Source organism: Neohortaea acidophila (genome assembly GCF_010093505.1).
Source record: "Neohortaea acidophila strain CBS 113389 unplaced genomic scaffold BDY17scaffold_10, whole genome shotgun sequence".
NCBI lineage: Eukaryota > Fungi > Ascomycota > Dothideomycetes > Mycosphaerellales > Teratosphaeriaceae > Neohortaea > Neohortaea acidophila.
This window is the reverse complement of record NW_022985519.1, coordinates 428,108-449,082: the sequence shown is the minus strand read 5'-3', so window position 1 is coordinate 449,082 and position 20,975 is coordinate 428,108. Positions and strand designations below refer to the sequence as shown.

The 20,975-nt window shown below is 56.5% G+C and overlaps 8 protein-coding genes across 8 annotated transcripts; 5 read left to right on the top strand and 3 right to left on the bottom strand.

Annotated features, from left to right (window-relative positions):
- Positions 1–199: 199 nt before the first annotated feature.
- On the top strand, positions 200–2,626 carry BDY17DRAFT_327018 (uncharacterized protein; the record flags this gene model as incomplete). Its single annotated transcript, XM_033737603.1, has 2 exons — positions 200–334; positions 395–2,626. 2 exons carry the CDS (start codon positions 200–202, stop codon positions 2,624–2,626), a joined length of 2,367 nt encoding a protein of 788 aa, XP_033586601.1.
- Positions 2,627–2,909: 283 nt separating this feature from the next.
- On the top strand, positions 2,910–3,726 carry BDY17DRAFT_30364 (uncharacterized protein). Its single transcript, XM_033734609.1, has one exon. The coding sequence runs from the start codon at positions 3,192–3,194 to the stop codon at positions 3,672–3,674; it is 483 nt and encodes a 160-aa protein (XP_033586600.1). The 5' UTR covers positions 2,910–3,191; the 3' UTR covers positions 3,675–3,726.
- A 1,188-nt stretch (positions 3,727–4,914) lies between these two features.
- On the bottom strand, positions 4,915–7,596 carry BDY17DRAFT_255702 (CDC45 family; the record flags this gene model as incomplete). Its single annotated transcript, XM_033731550.1, has 2 exons — positions 4,915–5,316; positions 5,392–7,596. The coding sequence occupies 2 exons, from the start codon at positions 7,594–7,596 to the stop codon at positions 4,915–4,917; spliced, it is 2,607 nt and encodes an 868-aa protein (XP_033586599.1).
- A 584-nt stretch (positions 7,597–8,180) lies between these two features.
- Positions 8,181–9,595, bottom strand: BDY17DRAFT_312928 (phosphoribosyltransferase-like protein; the record flags this gene model as incomplete). The annotated part of the gene is made up of 2 exons (XM_033735671.1): positions 8,181–8,561; positions 8,618–9,595. The coding sequence occupies 2 exons, from the start codon at positions 9,593–9,595 to the stop codon at positions 8,181–8,183; spliced, it is 1,359 nt and encodes a 452-aa protein (XP_033586598.1).
- Positions 9,596–10,015: 420 nt separating this feature from the next.
- BDY17DRAFT_318598 (Rho protein) lies at positions 10,016–10,727 on the top strand (the record flags this gene model as incomplete). Its single annotated transcript, XM_033736202.1, has 2 exons — positions 10,016–10,573; positions 10,629–10,727. The coding sequence occupies 2 exons, from the start codon at positions 10,016–10,018 to the stop codon at positions 10,725–10,727; spliced, it is 657 nt and encodes a 218-aa protein (XP_033586597.1).
- Positions 10,728–11,530: 803 nt separating this feature from the next.
- Positions 11,531–12,040, top strand: BDY17DRAFT_256022 (galactose-proton symport; the record flags this gene model as incomplete). Its single annotated transcript, XM_033731575.1, has 1 exon — positions 11,531–12,040. The coding sequence occupies one exon, from the start codon at positions 11,531–11,533 to the stop codon at positions 12,038–12,040; it is 510 nt and encodes a 169-aa protein (XP_033586596.1).
- A 159-nt stretch (positions 12,041–12,199) lies between these two features.
- Positions 12,200–14,384, bottom strand: BDY17DRAFT_312925 (uncharacterized protein; the record flags this gene model as incomplete). Its single annotated transcript, XM_033735670.1, has 2 exons — positions 12,200–13,646; positions 13,702–14,384. 2 exons carry the CDS (start codon positions 14,382–14,384, stop codon positions 12,200–12,202), a joined length of 2,130 nt encoding a protein of 709 aa, XP_033586595.1.
- A 904-nt stretch (positions 14,385–15,288) lies between these two features.
- BDY17DRAFT_255892 (IKI3 family-domain-containing protein) lies at positions 15,289–19,722 on the top strand (the record flags this gene model as incomplete). The annotated part of the gene is made up of 3 exons (XM_033731566.1): positions 15,289–15,460; positions 15,536–15,591; positions 15,949–19,722. The coding sequence occupies 3 exons, from the start codon at positions 15,289–15,291 to the stop codon at positions 19,720–19,722; spliced, it is 4,002 nt and encodes a 1,333-aa protein (XP_033586594.1).
- Positions 19,723–20,975: the final 1,253 nt, after the last annotated feature.

Here is a 20,975-nt window from a genome sequence, read left to right as displayed (position 1 = left end):
GGGTCGAAGCTGCGCCATGTCACGTGGAACGCGTGGGTACATCTCGGGCCAGCGTTCTCACAACTCCGCACGTTGCTCCCATCCTCGCGACTTTTGTTTACTTCGCGTCATCCCATCACACCCATCGGTCTGCCCTTTCACCACCCTCCTCCCCCGACCAGCACTGTCATCCGCCGGCGAAATGGCGGAGCCGAACACAATGCAGTCCTTCAACGCCCGGCTGGAGACGTTCGAAATCTCCCATCAGCTCACCAAGCGACGGGCGTCCAATGCGAAGAAGAAGGGCGGCAGCAACAGCATCGAATGGCCCCATACACAGCCTGCTCCGAAAGAGGTACGTTTCTGATGCATTCATCCATCTCACAATAAATTCCTGCTAAAACACTTCTCCCAGCTTGCGCGCGCAGGCTTCTTCTACCACCCCAGCCAAGCCAGCCCCGACAACGTCCAATGCTTCCTATGCGCCGTTAAGCTCGACGGATGGGAGGCCGATGACGATCCTGTGAAAGAGCACTTGGCGCATTCTCAGAGTTGTGCATGGGCACAGGCCCTTAATGCTGGCTTACAAGCCCGACACGAGGAGTCGCAACAAAATCCAGTGTCGGAGGAACTCGTCGCAGTCCGCAAAGCCACCTTTGACGTCGGCGCCGGCTGGCCCCACGAAAGCAAGCGCGGGTGGAAATGCAAGGTCAGCAAAATGGTGGAAGCTGGATGGTGTATGGATCTCGCTTCGCCTAGTGAGGATGAAGGCGCCGACGGTGTCACTTGCTTCTACTGCGACCTGTCCCTGGATGGTTGGGAGCCAAAGGATGACCCAATGGCTGAGCACCGCAGGCGCAGGCCCGAATGCCCCTTTCTTGCCCTCCTCGAGAAATACGGCGCTGGTGCAGAGGCGAGTGATAGCAAGAAAGCCAAGGGAAAGGGACGAGGCAAGGCTGGTGCGCGGACGAGTGCGGCCGGCCATGCCAGACTGAGCTTGCAGAGTGTCCAGTCGACTTTCTCCGAAGCGCCCAGTCTGGCCAGTATCGCCACCGATGATGCAGACTCTCAAGCCGGTGTGGATGATAGTATCATGTCTACCGCGTCTCAAGCCACCATCACCGGCCCCACGAAGACCAAGAAGAAAGCTAGCCGAGCAAAAGCTGCTGCAAAGGGCACCAAGGGAAGGAAGAGGGCCAACACGGTGGAGTCTGAGGCTGACAATGCACCCCTATATCCGGAGTTGGCGGCGGACGTTGACCTACAGGGCACTGCAGAGACGATGCAGGCTCAAATCCAGCCTGAACCCCAAGTGGCATCTACCAAACCATCACGCAAAGGAGGCAGACAGTCCAAGCAGCCCCTCGACTCTTCCGTAGTTGAGATCAGCGCACTCGAAGCAGCCCCTCCCAAAAAGGCCACCAGGGGGAAGAAAGCAAAGGCTCAACCAGAACCGGAGGCACTCGCAGAACTCGACGCAGACCGCACTGAAGTGTCTACCCAGCTCCAGGAAGAGCTCGAGAGGTCCATGGATATGGACGCAATGGAAGCCGTGCCTTCGCCTGCACCGACGAAACGCGGAGTGAAGCGCACATCTGACGGACTGGCGAAGAAGCCAGAAGAGACCGTCACGGCTTCTGTCAATGATTTCCCGGCTCCACCCGTCGCAGCACCCGTGGCGAAGGCTAAGAAGACTCGGAAAGCGAGTGCACAGATTGTATCAGAGCCGGTGCATGAGGACGGTGAGGATATCAAAGATGATCCACCCGTCCTGGAGGCCGAAGCCGAGTCTGCAAAGCCGACCAAAGGCAAGAAAGCCGCACCAAAGAAAGGCACGAAAGGACGGAAAGCATCGTCGACTCGATCCTCGCGCGCGTCTAAAGCTACTGTACTCGCGGACTCCGAACCAGCCCAAGACGATGAAGCGGAAGACATGGAACGCGACGAGCGAGAGATTGAGGCAGAGCTACAGCGGATAGCTGCGGAGCAAGCAATACAGCTCGAACAAGACCAGGAGGCGGAATTCGAGCCCTCTCCTTCCCACGCCCAAAGACGCTCCGATGGCATCCGCCAGCTCGAAGCAGAGATCGAAGCCGAAGCGCAACACAACTCGCCTGTAGACACTAAGCACGCGAGTGGAAAATCAGACGCGTCAAGCAGTCCCACCAGCAGCGACAAGGAGAACCACCCTTCCTCCACGACCCGGCAATCACCCAAACTCCACCCCATCGCACCCACCCCCGTCTTCCTCTCCCCGACCAAAACCACGCGCATCCCACTCGCCCCCGGCACACCAAACCGCTTGCTCTCCCCCACCAAAGCACACCCACTCCACCGCTCTCCATCCAAGCAGCAAATCGCAGGCCTCGCGACCTCCCACCCCTGGGAAGCAGCGGATCTCGACGCCATCTTCGCTGCGTCGCCCCAGCCTACCCCCGGCACATTGACGCAGCGCCTGGCGGGCGCGGCGGCGGGCGTGTTGACGAGTCCGGAGAAGGGGATGACGGTGGAGGAGTGGATGCGCAGTCAGGCGGAGAAGGGCGAGGCGGAGCTGCGGCGGCGGTGCGAGGAGGTGGTGGGCATGTTTGAGAGGGAGGGGTTGCGGGCGTTGAGATCTTTGGAGGGGGTGGAGGTGGTGTCTGCGTAGGGGTATGATGTGCAATGACTTGGACTGGAATTTGGACCGTGGAATAGATTTCGAGTATGAAAGTCTTCCATTTCATACGATACATGGTGTTAATTTCTGACGCGCGATCCGTTTGACGGGTTGTGCATGCGCCATTCTCCCCCTTGCGTGCCGCCCGATGGTCCAGACTTTTGATCGTCGTGTGGTACCCTGTCATGCTAATGTACAGTCGCTGAAAACGCCCAGAGATAATTTTCGAAATCAGAAGTCTCCGCTCCACGCTTCGCTTTGTGCTGCTCCTCTAGGCCGTCGCCGTACGCACGGAGGCGCGTTGCACAGTGGTGAGGAAACACGGTTGTCGCTGCGTCGCGATACTACCGGTTGTGGATGTCGTGGGTATGAGATCGCTCGTCGAACCAATGCGTCGAGTCGTGAACAAATCAAAGATGTAGGTTGTCGCAATGGCACAGAGAACAGTGGTATAGGCCGTCTCAATGCCAGCTGAAAGCCACAATGACATCCTCCTCATCGCATTCCATGTTGAGTCTAGAACATCGCACGTTAGCCCTGGTACCCCACTTCCGGAATGCAAGCAACCTCACCTAAACGGCACGAATCGATCGTCAGTCCACTGCCAGCCCGGGTCGTTGTTGGGGTTCTGCTCGCGGATGTTGCGCGGGTAGCAGGTGTGGGTGACGGGCAGGTTCTCGGGCAGCAGACTCAGCACGTCGGGCAGGCGCATGCCGACGATTTCGATTTCCTTGATGCTCTCGCGCGCCTGGCGGATGAGGTCGTTGAGGTCGCGCGTGCACTGCGAGAGGTTGTAGGAGGCGAGTTGGCGCACGCAGGTGTTGGGCGTGTTCCAGTTGTGGGCTTGTGGCGGGGAGGGGAGGGCGGTGGTGAGAGTGAGGAGGGTGAGGAGGAGATGCAGGAGCGAGGGGAGGAGGGAGCGTGGACGGGCCATTGGAGGGAGAGTGAGGGATGTGGGGTTGGTTTGAGGGAGTGGTGGACGTGCTGCGTTGTGGCACCACAGGTTTCAGTTGGTGTGGAAAGAAGCAGGGTGTCTTAGGTGGATGAAAGAGGGAAAGAAGTGAAGAAAGGGATGGTGGAAGAAGGCAAGGGCCGAGGGAAAGTGATAAAGAGAGGTGTGAGTAGAAGAAGAGAAGCAGAGTTCACGCAAGGGCAGCGGTGCATCCACACCTTATTCCCTTATTGTTATGTGGTTGCCTGTTCGTGATATGGAGAAGCGAGCACGTCAACCGCCGAATGGGGAAAAGCCGAAGAGCGGCGGATTGGCATTTTCTCTGGTGCCAATGGGTAGGCACCCCCACCACGCATGTCCGTCCGCCGCTCGTTTCTAGCCTCGTTGCAGCCCGTTCGTTCTGCAAAGGAATGTGCGCGAACGTGTCGACGAGGCGGTGCAGGCGAGGAATTCGCGGGGCGTTGAGGTACGAGCGCAGGCAGGTCATTGGCCCCGTCGTATGCTGCGACGTGATTGGTGGATGAAACAGGAGAGATGCTTCTGGCTGTACGACGGAAGGAACGAACGTACATGATACTGTACTACATGCAACACCTCCCTCGTCTCCCGCCACCGTGTATGTACGTACAAATGACGAGCCGACGAGGGACAAACGCGACACCGGGCGTGAATGATTGTGCCATCCCGCCCTGCCCTTGGCGGCTGGTTGGCGTGATTTGGGCAATGCAAGTCGAAATTCCCGCGCGGCACTTTGCTTGCTGGTCGGGATCGACATCCACCTCCCCGCACTCCGGGACGATTACCTACAGACCTGTCCCAAGCACAGCAATCAAAATCCTCCGTGCCAAGCGACTGCCGCTGTCACCCTCGCGTGCTTACCATACGTAACAAGATCCCGGCATCGTACACTCGTACACGAGCCCTGGAAATAGGAGAACCGCGCGCCTTTACGCACCGAGCCTCTCCTGTGGTCCATGAACCCGACGAGAGCTACAAGCGATCTGCATGACAAACCTTTAGGCTTTGTCGTTTTAGCCTATACATCATGTTCCCTGTCGTCGCGCTATTTTTACGAAGCCATCATTGATGCACGTGTTTATTTGATCACTGCACGATATGTCTGGCCTCAGGCATGAATACGTCCACCTCAGGCATCTTTCAAAGACAAGTGAACGACCTCAGGCAGCAGCAAACCTCGCTTTCAGGAACGGCGACATAGCTAGTAAACCCATGCAAACCCATTCTCCACGCCATGCATCCCAGAAATGACCCGCCATCAACACATTACAGACGTCAGGAATCCACCTCCCCCCTCCTCCGTCATCCCCTACCCAACCACACTCTTGAGTGACAGTGCCTCCAGAAACCCCGCCAAGTCCTCCTTCTTCACCTCCACAACGCTATGCTCAAACGAATCAATGCGCACCCGCGCCCCCGTCTCCTCCACCACCTCCTGGAACGCCTGCCCAAAGCGATTCGCCCCATATCCCCTCCGTTTCCTCGCATCCGCAAGCTCATCGTCCGACTCCGAGTCAGAGCCATCACTCGACGCCGAGCTGGCAGACTCGGTCGAGTCGCTGTCGCTGCCGTCCTCGTCATCGCTGTCAATCAGCCCGTTGGCTTCCTGAATCTCCCGTCGAATGCGCCGGCGCTCCTCCCGCTTCCTCGCTCTCTCCGCTTGCTTCGCCGCTCGTGCCGCTTGCTTTCGCTTTCTCTTCTCCTCCCTCTCCTTGATCTCCGCCTTGCTGCGTATCTTCTTCTTCCCGCCTGCCCCTCCCCCGCCCAGCCCGACGACCACGTACACCCCTCGCGCCTCGTCCATGCATCCCAGGACGAGAGCCTGGTCTGCGGCCGCCTTGCGACTGCTGCCCTTTTCCGCATCGAGCACGGCAACTGCCTCCGAAACCCAACCTGCGAGCTGCGTAAGGGCGCCCGGGTGAGTGAACGTGGGCACGTCGGGCCCCTCCTTGACCACGCCCATTCGGAAGGCTCGCAGGTGGCGGATCTGTTTCTTAGCGATCAACGCCGAGCCCGTGCGCAGAATGGCACGGTGCAGATTCTGCGCCGTCGGGATGTAATTGAGCAGCACGCTCAATCCTTGCGTAGACGAAGTCGTGATCGGGCTTAGGGCATCGTAGGCAGCGAAGAATCGAAACGTCGTCCAGTCGGGCGCGTCGGCCGCGCCGGACGCTTGGCCTTCCATCTGAGAGCTTCCATCCTCGGAATGCGGTGGCGTTGGCAAGGCCCGCATTCTGCTGTTGTAAGTCGCAGGGCCACGGCCTGAATCGAACTTCATGTCCCATCCGCTGCCTATACTTCCCGTCCCCACTTCCAAGATGGCGCTGACGGTCATCGCCACATCGACAGCCGACAGCGTGGCCTTCCATCCCCAGCTGCGCACGAAGCCCCAGCCCTCTTTGCCAGATCTCCCATCATCCCCCGGCACGAGACCCTCGAGATTGTACATCTCGGCAAACTTCAAAATGCGCTGGCGCAGGGAGCGTTTGATCTCCATGTCCATGTGCACATAGCCCTTGCCCGCTTCCTGCAGACTGACACCCATCTTCGCAAGGAGCTTGTTCAATCGCTTCCGGCCCGCATCGCTCCACACGTGTAGACGAGTGGACAGGAAGGGACTGTGCAGCATGCTGTCATACAAGCTCCAATGTCGGATGAGTAGAAACTTGGGCTCCGGCGACAGGCGGATGGCAGTGTCGGTGGCAGACCTCGCGTGCGTGGGGATGATGTTCTCGCCCGCACTCTGGCTTCGCCGAAGCTCAATCTCGGGTATGGGATTGAGACGGCGCACTTCATCGCGGAGCACTTCCCGTATCTGCTCAGCGCGATCCATGGTCCGTTGGCCCTTGCTATCTCTGGTGGAGGATGTGGGCTGTGACAGGGGCGAGAGGTCGATGGAGGAGATACCGACGATAGCCAGCCACAGCAAATCGTTGTCTTCTCGTCCCAGTTCAGATGCAAGTGAGTACAAGATACTGCTGACCGGTTCCGCGTACGATGTGCCAAGATTGTGATAGGCTTCCAGCGTGGCCTCATGCTTGCGTCGGAATTTGAGCAATTGGCGTTTCAGCTGTCGCTGCGAAGGCTGCTTCGGTGGAGATGAGGGCATCGTAGCAGGTGATTGGGGCTGCGAGGATGTTGGCGGTGTCGATGATCTTAGCACCTGAGCCGAAAAGGGATTGCCTCCAGGCGACGACGGGATCGGTGTGCTACTGTTGCTTCGACGTCGTTGACGCGGTCGCTCTTCGTCACTGTCCTCAGCCTCGTCGTCGCTTTCCTGGCTAGAGGCTTTCCGTTTACGAGAGTCACTGCCGCTAGAGTCCGGGGGTTCATCTTGGTCTTCGCGTTGACTATCCCGCTCCTCAAGCATTAGGTCGTCCTCGGTGATCTCCGGCATCTTCTGCAATTCCATGAATGCCTCCTTCTCTACAGCCAGCTCGGCTTCGATATCGCCATCATCCCAGACGATCACTCCGCCTCTGCCCGGCCGGTATGTAGGCAGGAGCTGCCCCGCATCGACCCCTCGTTTCGCCGCAACTGCACCTTCTTCATTCGCAGGGTCGAGCGAGGCTCCCGAGCCAAAAACATTCTGCAAGTTCCACGGCCGTCTGGCGTCAATGAGCCAGACCTCAACTCCATGATCTCGCACGTGGCCTCCATCTTCAGCATTAGGATCGTCGAGGCCGAGAACTTCTTCCACGTCCACGAGCCCGCCGACACCGAGGCACACCACCACGCCTCCCTCACCCCCGCGTTGTCGCGTGAGAGGCAACACCAGCTCTTGCCCTACTCGCTGCACGTCATTGTAGCCAGCGACCGGCTGCACTTTGTGCGGGATGTAGTCTCGCCTCAAGAGAGCCGTCAAAATGCGTGTGGCGCATAAGCTATCGACCGTGAGAGCCGTCAAGATCAGGACGGGCGGGGAGAGCGGGTGGGTGGTTTGGAGTAGGGCGGTGTATAATTGCGAGATTTGGGCACGCCGGAGATACATGGTCGCTGTGGTCGAACGGGAGCTCGCAAAGCAGGCTCGTGATTCTCGGAGTCGATCGTGACATTGATTGTCGTTGGCGAGTAGGCGTATGGTAGGTGGGAGATCAGGTTTGTTGCATTCGAGGGGAAGAGTCGCGTTCTGTAAAGCAAGGACTGATCCGCGAGCTTCGCAATGTTGACCGCTACAGCAGGGCGTGCAGCATTCTCCGGAAACCGCAAAGAAAAAGGAGGTGGTATTGGGCGTGGTGGAGAGACGAGGTCGAGGCTCGCTGTATTTTGGAGAGACGCGCTGGACGACGCGATGATTGGAGATTAGCATTAACCTTTAGCTAGCGCCCGTGGTTCGGCCCGCGCGACGTCCACTCAGCCTCGACGCCGCAGGATTTTGATGCGTTCGGTCAAATATAATGATGATGTGGGTATTCGTTGGCATAACTGTCGTAGGTAAAACGAAAATAAGCAGCTGTCTCGACCTTACCGGTAATAACACAAGTAATCATGCCCGATATCGCATGGGGCTCCGATAATGTCCTTCCCTCCCGAAACGCCTGGACTCCAACATTGCGCCATGAACGCAACATTGCCTCAATCGTACTGGAACAACACGCTGATACTTTCACCGTGATGAACCCGTCGAATCGCCTCCGCGAAGACATTGCCCACCTCCAGCACCTCCAACTTCTCGCAACGGGCAAGGTGTTGGTCTTGTGGCACGCTGTTCGTCACAACCACCTTGTCCAAGTGAGAGGCATTGATGCGATCGATAGCATCGCCAGAGAAGACGCCATGGGTGACGAGAGCGTATACACAGCTTGCACCACTTCTCTTCAGAAGTTTGGCCGCTCGCGTGATGGTGTTGGATGTGTCGGCCAAGTCATCGATCAGAACCGCACACCGATTGTTCACGTGGCCCACGAGAAGGAGAGATGCGTTTTGTCGGTCGGAGAGTTGAGTAGGGCGGCGTTCCTATGTGACAGCATTAGCGTTGAGATGAAGCTTTACGTAGCAGGGGCGTTGCGTACCTTGTGGATGAGCGCGAAGTCCATGCCGAGAGAATCCGCAATGTTCGTCGCACGCTTCGCTCCACCAGCATCTGGACTCACAATCACGCATCCCTCAATACCCCCGTGCGCCGGCAGAATTTGGTGCTGGATGTACTTGCGCAGCAGGTGTCGGCCGTAGAGGTTGTCAACGGGAATGTCGAAGAAGCCCTGGTACTGCGGATCGTGGAGGTCCATGGTGATAACATGGTCCGCGCCGGCGCATGTCAGGAGATCGGCGACAAGTGTGCCCGCCTGAGCCACCCATTGGCGGTATCCGCGCTGTGGTTTGAAGTCGGGGGGGTTGGAGTTGTGCAATGCCGCGCCGTTGCTCGTATGGGTGCGCCCGGAGTTTTGCTCGTGTTCGTCAAAGTAGGCGCCGCCGGTCATGGTCGTGGCTGAGACGTCAGACTGGACACTATCCAGCGTGTCTTTCCGCCGCGGCGTCTTCGGCTCTCCATTGTTCCCTTTTGACGGGCTGAGGCCATTCAGCTTCTTGTGCAGATGCTGCGGGGTATTGCTGTTCTGGTTGGCATTTCCGGGAGAGTCGGAAGCAGGAGTGGGCGTGCCGGGCACGGTGTCAAAGGTGTAGTTCTCGCCGTTCACTGCGATCTTTGCAGGCATACGTGCGAGTGGGGCTCCGACCTTGTTGTAGGGCAGGTCAGGTTGTCTGCTGTAGGGGAAGAGGGGGAGAATTGCAGTGACCCTCCTGGCGCTAGCCGTCTTGCACGCCTGGATGGTGATGAGAAGCTCCATCAGGTGGTCGTTCACCATTCCTCCCCCACTCTGCACGATAAAGACATCTTTCTCCCGCACGCTCTCGCCGATCTCCACCCGAGTCTCCCCGACGCTGAATTTGGAGAGATGTATCCGTGCCGGCGGAATACCGAGGTGTGTGCAGATTGTTTCGGTGAGGCCAGGGTGGGAGGAGCCGGAGAAAACGACGATGTTGCGCACCATCTTGAGTGAGGTGGGCGGAGGTTTGGGAGGAGGAGAGTAGGACTAGGAACGCGATGGGGATGGAGCGTCTTCGCGTGAGGTAGTGCTACGGCGGTCCTGAAACGCGCATGGTCGATTTGCGGGATTGAAAAGACCACGGAAGGGGAAGAGCATGGTCATGTCGGAAGCGAGGAGAGCGCGTGCAAATGACGCTTCACGACATTTTTCGCTGCCGCGCTTTGGCGGGGTGTTCTCCGGCAGGTGGGCCGAGCATGTGAAAGCCGTATCTGACCGGGATCCATCCCATCCTACGTCTCTCTTCTTCCTCACCGACACAATCACAAGCCCATCGCCCATCCAAGCGGACGATATTGCACATTGTGCACCTTTGCCGCTGAACGATGGACTGAAGATTCCGCCACGCGCGGATGCGCAGACGAAATGGCAAACGACTCTCAACCCATCCCCAAAGTCCCCATTCTGCTTCTGGGAGATGCAGGCACGGGAAAATCGACCTTTCTCAGCCGCCTGATGCTCGGCTCGAGTACTCTTAATGGATCGGAGAAGAACCTCCCTACTCCCCGAGACATGGACCAACCGTTTTGCTTGGACATCCGCATGTACAACCGGCCGTACCGCTTTGAATTCTACGACACCGCTTCCCCGACCAACTACTCTCTCCTACACCCCGAGGTCATCATTCTGTGCTACTCCATCGCCGATCCGGATTCCCTGAAAAGCGTCCACACTCGCTGGAAGAGCATTGTAGAAACTCACTTCAACTACGATGAGCAGCTTCCGGTCATCCTTGTCGGCCTGATGAGAGACCATCGGCGGAAGGAGGACTATGAAGGGCGTGTCAAGCCGCTTGACAAGGGGGGCGACGATGAAGAGGACGCCTTGGTAGGCCGGCGAGTAGTCTACCCCCAGGAAGCCCTTAGGATTGCCCAGGAGATGCGCCTTGACAAATACTGCGAGTGCAGTGCAGTGACGGGAGAGGTGCGTGCCAAGCGTGAAACCTTCGACATCAAGACTCTGCTAACATTCGAACCAGCTGTTCCGCGAGTGTTTCGAGGACATTGCGAAGACGGCTGCGCTAACAACGACGCCAAAGGGCGGCAAGTCATCTGCTGAGTACTGCACTGTGATGTAAACGACTACTCTCGTGCTCTATATCCAATGGCATGACGCAGCCTGGAAGATGTACGACTGGCCAAAGAGAGAACTCCCGAGCATTGCACCCAATGGCGTGAAAGGGACAGGGAGTGTGGGAAGCATATTTTGATGATGCATATCCATTCGTCCGTTGCGCCATTTGTGCCTTGAATTATGGTCGGTAGGGTTGTTGGATGCAAAGTGGATGAGCGGAAAATGTAGAAATTCTCGTGTGAGACGCAGAGGGATGAGGTGGGCTCGGGGGCATACACTCCAATGTATTGGGGATCTTCGCCGAAGGAGGCCACTGGAGAAGGCATCGTGATCGCCTTCGCCAGGTTGCATATGCTTTCGGCGTGCGTCGGCAGTTTGCCTTGCTCCAACCTGGTTGTGGCCAATCACACAGGAATCTCAATCACTCCACTCTTCGCAAGGCGTCTTTTTTGAACCCTAGTTTGCATGCACGAGTTAGTAGCGTCGGATCACCAAGAACTGTCCCTGTCGGCTCCAATCAGCATCTCTACGTGCTTGGGACTGCGCCATTTCTGGGCGCTCTCGGGCACATGGAGCGGAGCAAAGTCGAGCATGCCTCTCTCCACACTTCGCCGAGATCCACCTTGAAAGGCTGCACGTCTGCTCCAGCACTCCCTCTCTCTTCTTCTCCTCCGCCATTCTCCCACGTTTCTCGCATCTCTTAGACGAAGATTGCACCAGGCACATGCAATTCAACGCAAGTTTCTTCTGCCTCCTTCTCAAAGGCTTGTTCATCTGAAAAGCCTCGCCCGACAAGCTTCACCAACCATGTCCATCCCATTGAATTCGCTGGTGCAAGTGGTGCACGGCAACGGCGACTTCTCCAGCAAACTCGTCTCCCTCGTCGACCGCGGCCCCGGCACGCTGCTCACCAAAATCGAAGGCGCCCAGCCCGCCTCCGCTCGGGCCTACACTTCCGTCCAAGTCAGCGAGGACGCCGACATCGAGCTGCACAGCGATCTAGTGTACTGCAACCACTCGTGCGACCCGAGCGTCGTCTTCGACATGGCCAATTTGGAGATTCGCGTCGCCTCGGACCGCGAGGTGAAGAAAGGCGACGACTTGACCTTCTTTTATCCAAGCACGGAATGGGATATGGATCAGCCTTTTCAGTGCCAGTGTGGCACGAAGCGTTGTCTGGGACTCATTCGCGGCGCGAGGTATCTTGACTCCGCTGTTTTGAGCCAGTATGAGCTTAACCCGCACATTGAACGCTTGTTGGCGAGGAAGGCCAAGGAGGAGAGTGACCGGGTGGACAGCGCGCACGACAGTACCTGACTGCGGAGCCAAGGGATTGTATCGACAATCTGTGTTGGCCGGATGGGAGGCTTCAACAGCCTTGCGACGTTTTCGAAATTGAAATCGCCTTGACAAAAGAACCTGTGCTACTCCTATAGCTATCATGACATTCATTCTCTCCATGCACATGCTCACAGATCAATTCTGAGCCTGATTGAGGATATCCGCAAGGGCTCCCACATCTCCAGCAGCGGTCTCAGACATCTCACGCGCCGTCCCATGTCGCCACGGCTTCACCATCCCCGCTCTGAATTCTGTATGGCCGTGGTGGTGCCCGAGACTCACCTTCCGCCTCTTGCTCTCCGACCGCATCTCCTTCACCGTGTCGAGTTTGATAAAGTCCTCCCGGGCGACGCCACCGAAGGAATGGAACAGGATGGGGAGAATGGATGATTTCCAGCTCTCGTCCCGCCGGGTGATCCAGATCGTGATGGCCAGAAAGATCAGCGAAATGACGACGATGGCGATCGGATATGCGAGCCATCCCCATCGGACGTGGAACTTTGGCTCGGTTTGCGTGCCATTGCTGTAACTGTACTCTGCCCCGCCATCGGCCGTCGCCATGCTGCGGATGTTGACGGTCATCTGCTCCGCCATTTGCGTGAAGCCGTACTTGATACTGCCCAATACACTTGAGGGGATTGCGGACGTGGAGAGCAGGCCACCTGCCAGTAGCGAGGAGTAGTTGTACGTTCTATCGTCCCCCTGGCCAGAGAAGGTGGTGAAGCCGCTGAGGAAGGCTGGAAAGGGTAGAGAAGCGTTTGGCGCGGCGAGAAAGTTCTGCAGAGCGGCTTGCGTGTAGGCACCGGCCCAGTAGGAACAGTACGAGGAGTTCGATGGTGTTGTGTTGTTGATCCAGCATTCTGGCGGCTGCAGATAAATCGCATCCGGGGAATCGTAAGACGTTTTCGCGCCAGCAGAGGTGTCGGTGTAACTGTGGAGCACCGTCTCTTGTAGCGTGTTATTGATCATCTGGCTTTGGTAAGTCTTAACACACCACCACGCCGCGCATTCCGTCGCTTGGGCACCCGTGGCATTACTTTTGGCAGTATTGGCCACCATGGCCAGCGTTCGGACAATCAACGGCCCTGGAGAGAGATCCGAGCTCATAGGGTACTTGGTGTCGGAGGTGATGTTAAGAATGCCAGAGTTTGCGAGAAGAGATAGCGTTCCATTTGGCAGGGTGTAGTAGTCAGTGGCAGCGCAGTTTCCATCTGGGCATGGATTTGAGACGTTCTGCGTGACATCCACACAGGCGCTGCAAACTGCAATCGATTGATACTTGCCAAAGTCGCAGGAGTCACCGTTGCATGATGACCAAGTACTCACTGTTGGTAAGAGCTGGTTGGAAGAGAAGGAATAGAAGCCGTTTTGGATGGCGGCAACCATATTCGGGATAGGCTGTTGGGTGCCTACATTTCGAGTCGAACCTTGGTCATACCAGGTGTAATTGGTATTGATCGGGACTGAGCCCGCCCCAAAGCCGAGTGCGAAGTGCCCGGTGACTTCTGTGATTACTTGTTGGGTGAAAGTGTTCACGCCGAGCAAGCAGAGCACGATGATGGCACCGACCACGGCGAATTGTCTTTGGATGAAGCCGTCAGCAACGTGCGGACCACATGTATTTCGCTCAGACATACCGATGTGATCCGGGCCTGAATAGCAGCTTCATGGCACCCGAAGGCCTTTGAGCGTCGCTCATAATCTCCAGCCAGTCCAGTCGGTGTTGTTTCTTCCGAAACCAGTGCCAGCGCAGCTGGCCCATACACGCTGCAACGTAGAACATGACTCCAGCCTCCAAAAAGGTGGTGAGGAAGGCAAAAACGGAGTTGATGCTCCATGTGTGCGACCAATGTTCGAACAGGTATTTGCCGTCGTAGTGTACGAGCACGACAATCTGGCAAACAAGGAGGCCGATGACGAACAGCGCCGCGAGGAGCTCGTACTTCCAGCTCAACAAGACTTCTGTGAGTGACGGAGGTTTCTTGTTTGCAGCGCGGTGCACCTCGTCATCAATGACCAGCTGAATCGTGGACTGTTTCTGATTGAGTGACGGAACGGCTGCACTTGTAGCAGAGAGGGGGTCTTTTGTAGTCGAACCAGTCCTCGAGCCGTCTGCACTATTCGATTGGGTGGTTGGCTGCGCGGTACCCTCGTCGTCTTGGTTGTGCTTTGTGCCCGGTACAATCGGCTGCTGGGAGGAGAGACTGGCGGTGCTATTCGCATTTGGGAGCGCCGTGCCATGTGAGTGTTGTGTGGAGGATGTAGTGTCGGTACTGTTCTGCAAGGAGTGGGAGTGGCGGTTTGAACTAGGAGCTGCCATCGTGGTCTAGGAGCGACTGCAGCGCAAGCCGCAGTAGGTTCGGAGGCAGCGCAGTGCGGTGTGTGACTGACAGCTTCACGGTCGTTGGGAGGCAGAGCCCCTACATATAACCCACGCGCCCGGGGGTGCTGAGTGCAGATCATCATGGCCGGACCAATCCACGAAGATGCGGGACATCCGTAAAGAGGATAGCGACGGGGCGTAGACGATGAAACGCAGCACACCCGCGACAACAGACGCCACGAGGGCCCTTTGCATTATTCGCGCCAACGGTTTTTGGCCCCAAATTGCTCAGGGCTGAGGACAGATATGGCCATGCGCGACACCCCGGCTTTACTCTTGCTTTCCCCATATTGATTCACGAATCCAAGGTCGCCCATGAGAGTATTGTATTGAGATAAACGAAGCCATAGACAACAGTGAGAAGAAATGACCAACCTACATCGTGTGAGACAGAGCTGAGAGACTTGTTCTGGCCAGTGGCCGCATGAAGAGTAGCCAGCCGGATTCGGGAACCGCTGCGCGAGCTGCTGATCTCCCCGGCATATTAGGTGTAGCACATAGCGTGCCAATTCGATAGTTTGATTTCACGGCCGTCTGCATATGCAATGAAACCCTGCCCGACGAAAAGACGACTGTCAAGGTGTAAGGCGTGCCATGCGCTGTCACCCTTCGGGCGCTAGCGGGCAGCCATCCGGCGCACGGGCCGAGCCATGCCCGTGCGATGCCAAGCCCAGCTTGCGGTCTGCTCGGGCTCGGGTTCTCATCTGCGCGCTGCAGCTTGCCAACAGAAGCACGACCCCTCCATCCATCGAAGCGTGTATCATCGTCTCACGACCGCAAAGGTATGGTTGAAGAAGTATACGCAGCACGCGCTGTCGCCACTGACCTCCCTTCCCCACAGATGCTCGCCCGACCAGCAACCCGCGTCCCCTTCGCCGCCGTCGCCCGCCGTGGCTTCCACTCCACCCGACCTCGATTCGCCTCGCCCTACCACTACCCCGAGGGCCCACGCAACAACATTCCCTTCAACCCGCTCACACGCTTCTTCTACGTGAGGTATTGGGGATCAATGGGTACGTGAATTGGCGTGGGGGTTCAAGAGCTACGGCGAGGAGGCCACACACCATACTGACTGATATCCACTCCAGCCTTCGCCTTTTCCATTCCCTTCCTTGTCGCAGGTAAGCTATGGCAGTGTCACTCCGTCGACAAGCTTCATCTAATCCTCCTGCAGTCTGGCAAACCAAGAAGGCTCACTAAGCTGGGCACTCGGCGTATGCTGCGAAGATGCTGGGGGCCAGCGGGGTGAAGAAAGGCGCGGGATCAGAGGGCATCATAGGGCTTGCTGGAATACATTATAGAGGGCAGCGAGCGAACGCGGTGGAGCAGATGGTGTATGAGGCTGCAATGGCATCACATATGTCTCTGAGGCCGTATGCTCCAAGCTGTTTGTGAGTTCATTGGCTGGTTGGCCCGCGCTAGCCACTTCTGTATATAAATCTTCAAGAAAAGTCCTCCCACCTCACGTGTTCCCGCTGTCTGCCTGTTGGACAGAATGTAGTCGACACCTCCCAAAGACATCATGCACAATCTTCGGAACACAAGGCATGACAAGCTGGAATTTCAAGATGCCACCCTCAGCGCCACTGCTTGGGATGTGAACGATGATTCCACCATTCTGGCTTTCGGGCCAACCGCCGACAGTCCAGTCATTACTCTCAAACGACTACTGAACGATGCGCAGCATCCGGCCGATGCCTCGACCATTGCTTCGTGGGACGCTCCATCTCCCAATCCAGACCTCGCTGTGGATCACATTCTGAACTTGCACTACTTCCCGGATTCGAAAGCGATATCCCTGGTTCTCGCTGGAGGCGACATCGTTGTCGTTCGCGAAGATCCACAACCCGGCGAGGACCTGATCGAGATTGTTGGCTCGGTCGACGCGGGCATCACCGCTGCAGCATGGAGTTCAGACGAGGAACTCTTGGCCGTGACGACCCAAGCGCAGACACTATTGTTGATGACGAGATCGTTCGAGAGCGCCGCCAATATTGCTCTTACACCCGAGGATGTAAACGTGTCCAATCATGTTTCGGTCGGCTGGGGTAAGAAGGAAACGCAGTTTAAGGGGCGCGGGGTGGCCAAGACTTTGCGAGATCCAACTATGCCGGAGCATGTGGACGAAGGAACACTCAGTTCGCTTGACGACGGCAATGTCTCGATCAGCTGGAGAGGCGATGGCCAGTACTTCGCCATCAACAGCATTCTGGATGTTCAGCCAAAACGACGAATCATCCGTGTCTACTCGAGGGATGGTGTCTTGGAAAGTGTCAGTGAGCCGGTCAACTGCCTTGAAGGGCCGCTAAGCTGGAAGCCAAATGGACAACTGATCGCTGGAGTTCAACGCCTGGATGACGTTGTCCGGGTTGTATTCTTCGAGCGCAATGGTCTTCGCCATGGAGAGTTCGATCTTCGCCCGGACAGCCATTCGACTCCTTCCCACATTAGTCTGGAGTGGAATATAGACTCCACTGTCCTTGCAGTATCTATGCGAGACCGAGTACAGCTTTGGATCATGAGTAACTACCATTACTATCTCAAACAAGAGACAAGGCTTGGCGATAGCAGCAGCTCTTATCCCTGGATATCGTGGCATCCCGAAAAGCCGCTTCATCTATCAGCGGCAAACAATGGCAAGCTTCGGAGTCTGTCGTACAGAGGTGAAGTGTGCCGAGGATCAGTCACTCCGCCAAACGATCTTGGAACGGTGGCGGTGATCGATGGTCAAGTCTTGAAAATCACCCCTCTTCGTCGTACCAACATTCCACCGCCCATGGCATATGAGGAGATTGCACTTCCAGCAAACGCTCTGGATGTTGCCATTCATGAGGCGGGCCATGAAATTGCAGTGCTTCACCACGACTCTATAACACTCTGGACTTGCGATTACTTTGCAAAGCCAGCCAAGAAGGCCACTTTGACATCGACCTTGATACGACACGATCACGTCTACACAGACAATGACGATGTTGAGGCTTCTCGTTGGGCCAGAGTAGTGGACTCAGAGCATCTACACATCCGGACGGACCATGACAGAATATCTTACTTCGAGCAGAACACCCACGCAACGTCCGACCCTTGCGAAGTCTCATGGAGAGCGCCGGGAGGAGTTCAGCTATCCTGCAGGATCAAGGAAAGTGGCCTGCTCCGCGTCCAGCAGAATGAGCAGCCACTGCAAATTACTGGTTGCACGTCCTACATCATCACTGCATCGCATCTAATATACACCACAAATCAGCACAGGCTTAAGTTCATCCATTTGCACCCAGGTCGATTGGAAATCGCCGGCGATGAGCCGGAGAAAGACGAGAGATGCCGCAGTATTGAACGAGGAGCGAAGATCATCACTGCCATACCCAGTGCGTACTCTGTCATCCTCCAAATGCCACGCGGAAACCTGGAAACAATCTATCCTCGAGCTCTCGTTCTCGCTGGTGTTCGTCAAAGCGTTCGAGACAGGGACTACAAGAAGGCTTTCCTGACGTGCAGAACGCAGCGGGTGGACATGAACATCCTGCACGATTACCTGCCGGATCAATTCATGCAGGATGTGGGACTGTTTGTGAAGCAAGTGAAGAAGACGGAGTACATCGATCTCTTCCTCAGCTCCCTATCAGAGGAGAATGTGTCCGAAACGATGTATCGCGACACCATTGCCCCTGTTGAAGAGCCGACTGTCAACGGCACCGCCGAGCTCAGCCAGGCTTCAATTCCTTCCAAGATCAACAAGATCTGCGATGCTTTCCTGAAGGTGTTGCGCACTCAGGATACCGAAAACCTGCAAAACATTGTAACGGCGCATGTCTGCAAGAAACCCCCAGATCTGGAGTCCGGATTGAAGCTCGTCTCGGAACTCAGATCGAAGGCAGGCGAGGCTGGGCTGGAGGAGGCAGTGGAGCATATCTGCTTCCTTGCGGACGTGAATCGGCTCTACGACACTGCCCTCGGCCTCTACGATCTTGAAGTCGCACTCCTGGTGGCACAGCAAGCTCAGAAAGACCCACGCGAATACATCCCCTACCTCGAAGCTCTTCACAACATGCCGCAACTACGCAAGCAATTCACCATCGACAACGACCTCAAGCGATACAACAAAGCCATTACCCATCTACATGCGCTCGATGTTTTCGATGAATTAAAACACTACATGACGAAGCATGAGCTCTTCTCTGCCACGATCGACCTCTATCGCTACGACAATGCTCGCCTTAGTGAGCTCATGCGGCTCTATGCAGACTTCCTAAGCAACCGGAATCGGTTCCCAGAAGCAGGCGTTGCTTACGAGTCCATCTCCGACTACCGCTCAGCGTACGAGGCGTATGCCTCAGCGAACTTGTGGCAAGAGTGCTTGTCCAGTGCATCGTTGGTCCCACTCTCTACATCCGATCTTTCCAACCTAGCCAGCTCCCTTGCAGATGGCATGGAGGAGATCAAGAACTTCACAGCCGCCGCTGCAATCCACCTGGACTACCTGAACGATCTGGACACTTCAGCCAGATTGCTCTGCAAAGGGTACCTCTTCGCGGAGGCTATCCGGCAAATCACCCTCCATCGAAAGCCGGAACTGCTCTCAAGCATCATCGATCCCGGGCTCGTGGATGCTTCCGCATCTCTGACTGAAATGCTGTCCGAGATGAAATCTCAGCTAGGCGCTCAAGTCCCTCGGCTCCGCGAATTGCGACAGAAGAAAGCGGAGGACCCCATGGCATTCCTCGACGGCGCAGAAGGTGGCGGTGGCGACACAGACATCCCCGACAACCTTTCACTAGCTGGCACGGATGCATCCACAACGGGAGGCACGTTTATGACACGGTATACCAATCAGACAGACGGCACTCTGGCCACGAATGCCACTCGCAAGACATCGAAGAACAGACGGCGAGAGGAGCGGAAGCGGGCGAGGGGAAAGAAGGGGACAGTCTACGAGGAGGAGTATCTGGAGAACTCCATTGCTCGCTTGATCGAGCGATTGAATGATACGAACGGCGATATTATCGAATTGATACGTTGCTTGATGCGACGGGGAATGAGGGAGCGGGCATCGGCCGTACAAGTTGCGATGGCAGACGTAATGGAGATCTGCAGAACGTGCATGGACGAGGTATTCGCGCCCAACGCCATGGTGGGCAACGTGGATGGAGACCAACAGCAGACGGAGACCAACGGTGTTTCAAGGCCTTGGGGCGGAGAGGGGGTTCTATGGGAAGCGATGAGGACACAGCGAAAGGAGGCGCCGGTGTTGAAGTCCTTTGATACCCTCACGCTATGCTAAATACTCATCATGTCAAATCAAAACGCCAGCCGAATCGTTCATTCTCTGTACAAATATACAACCCCATGAGCTCGCTCTCGCTCTCACTGGTACCCCATCAGAGCCAACCAACTCTGGAATTGCTCCAATTGGCCGGCGATATCGTCGGCAGATGGCAGCCCATGAGCAGCCATCCATGCCTGAAACTCCCAGAAATGCGGCACATTCCCTTCTGAGCTTGGCGGTGGTGTAGTCAGAGCTGTAGGCCTGTTAGTCACATCTCGAAGCGAAAGCCGGCGATGAGGCGGAGAACGGGATCAAGAGAGTGATGGGGGATGGACTCACGGTGGTCGGGAGATGGTGACATTTGGGCAAGCACCATAGGCTGCGGAGGTGTTTGCGACACCGAGGCCGCGAAAACGGGTGTTTGCGAGCCGGGGGCTTGTTCTGTCCCCGTAATCGATATTAGCGGACAATCTCATGGGTTCACAAAGACGTCGAGGGCAGTGGGGAGAGTTCGATGGCAGCAAGAAACGATAGTTCCTCCTGAGAAGAGGCATTTGGGCAAAGAGCTCGCGTTTGATCATGTTGACTTAGCAAGGCAAGAGCATTGCCCAAATGGCACCTCTCGAAAGAGCAAACCAAAGAGAGGAAGGGGTGAGGGCTGTCAAAGGGTCAGGATGCTTACGCTCTGGAGAGGGAGTCGGCAGCACGGTCGCTGCCGCCCGGGCGTCGTTCAGCTGCTTCCTTGCGCGAAGCATCCGCTGATTGGCGAGCTTGGACGTACGCCGAGCCCCGACGTACTCGGGGGTGCCTATGGTAGCATTTGTCCGACGCCGCGCGACGTCGAACTCCGCCTCGAATCTCTGCAGTCTGGCTTCCAGAAAGGCGATTGTCGACATTGCAGATGATTGCTGCGTTGGTGGTGTGCTGCTTGATTGATGTGCGAGGATTTGGGGGCTGAAGGAAGATGTGTAGAATGAGGTTATGGGGTGATAGAGCAGATGTGTTGAATGCGATTGCGGTGTAATTGAATAGACGAACAGCGAGAGAGGAACACCTACAGCAGCTGACGATTTCTTTATAGCACGGAGCGTCGAGAATTCGCTCGCGGTGACCGAGCTTATCACGATCCCGTATCGGGATGGCGAGTCAAACAAGGCCAGCCAGAACGCTCGCCGGCCACTGAGTGTCAGCAATAGCGTTTAGTTAAGCAAAGCTTGCAGGAGTGGCGAACATGACATGAGTTATGCAGCAAATCCTGATCCTCGAGT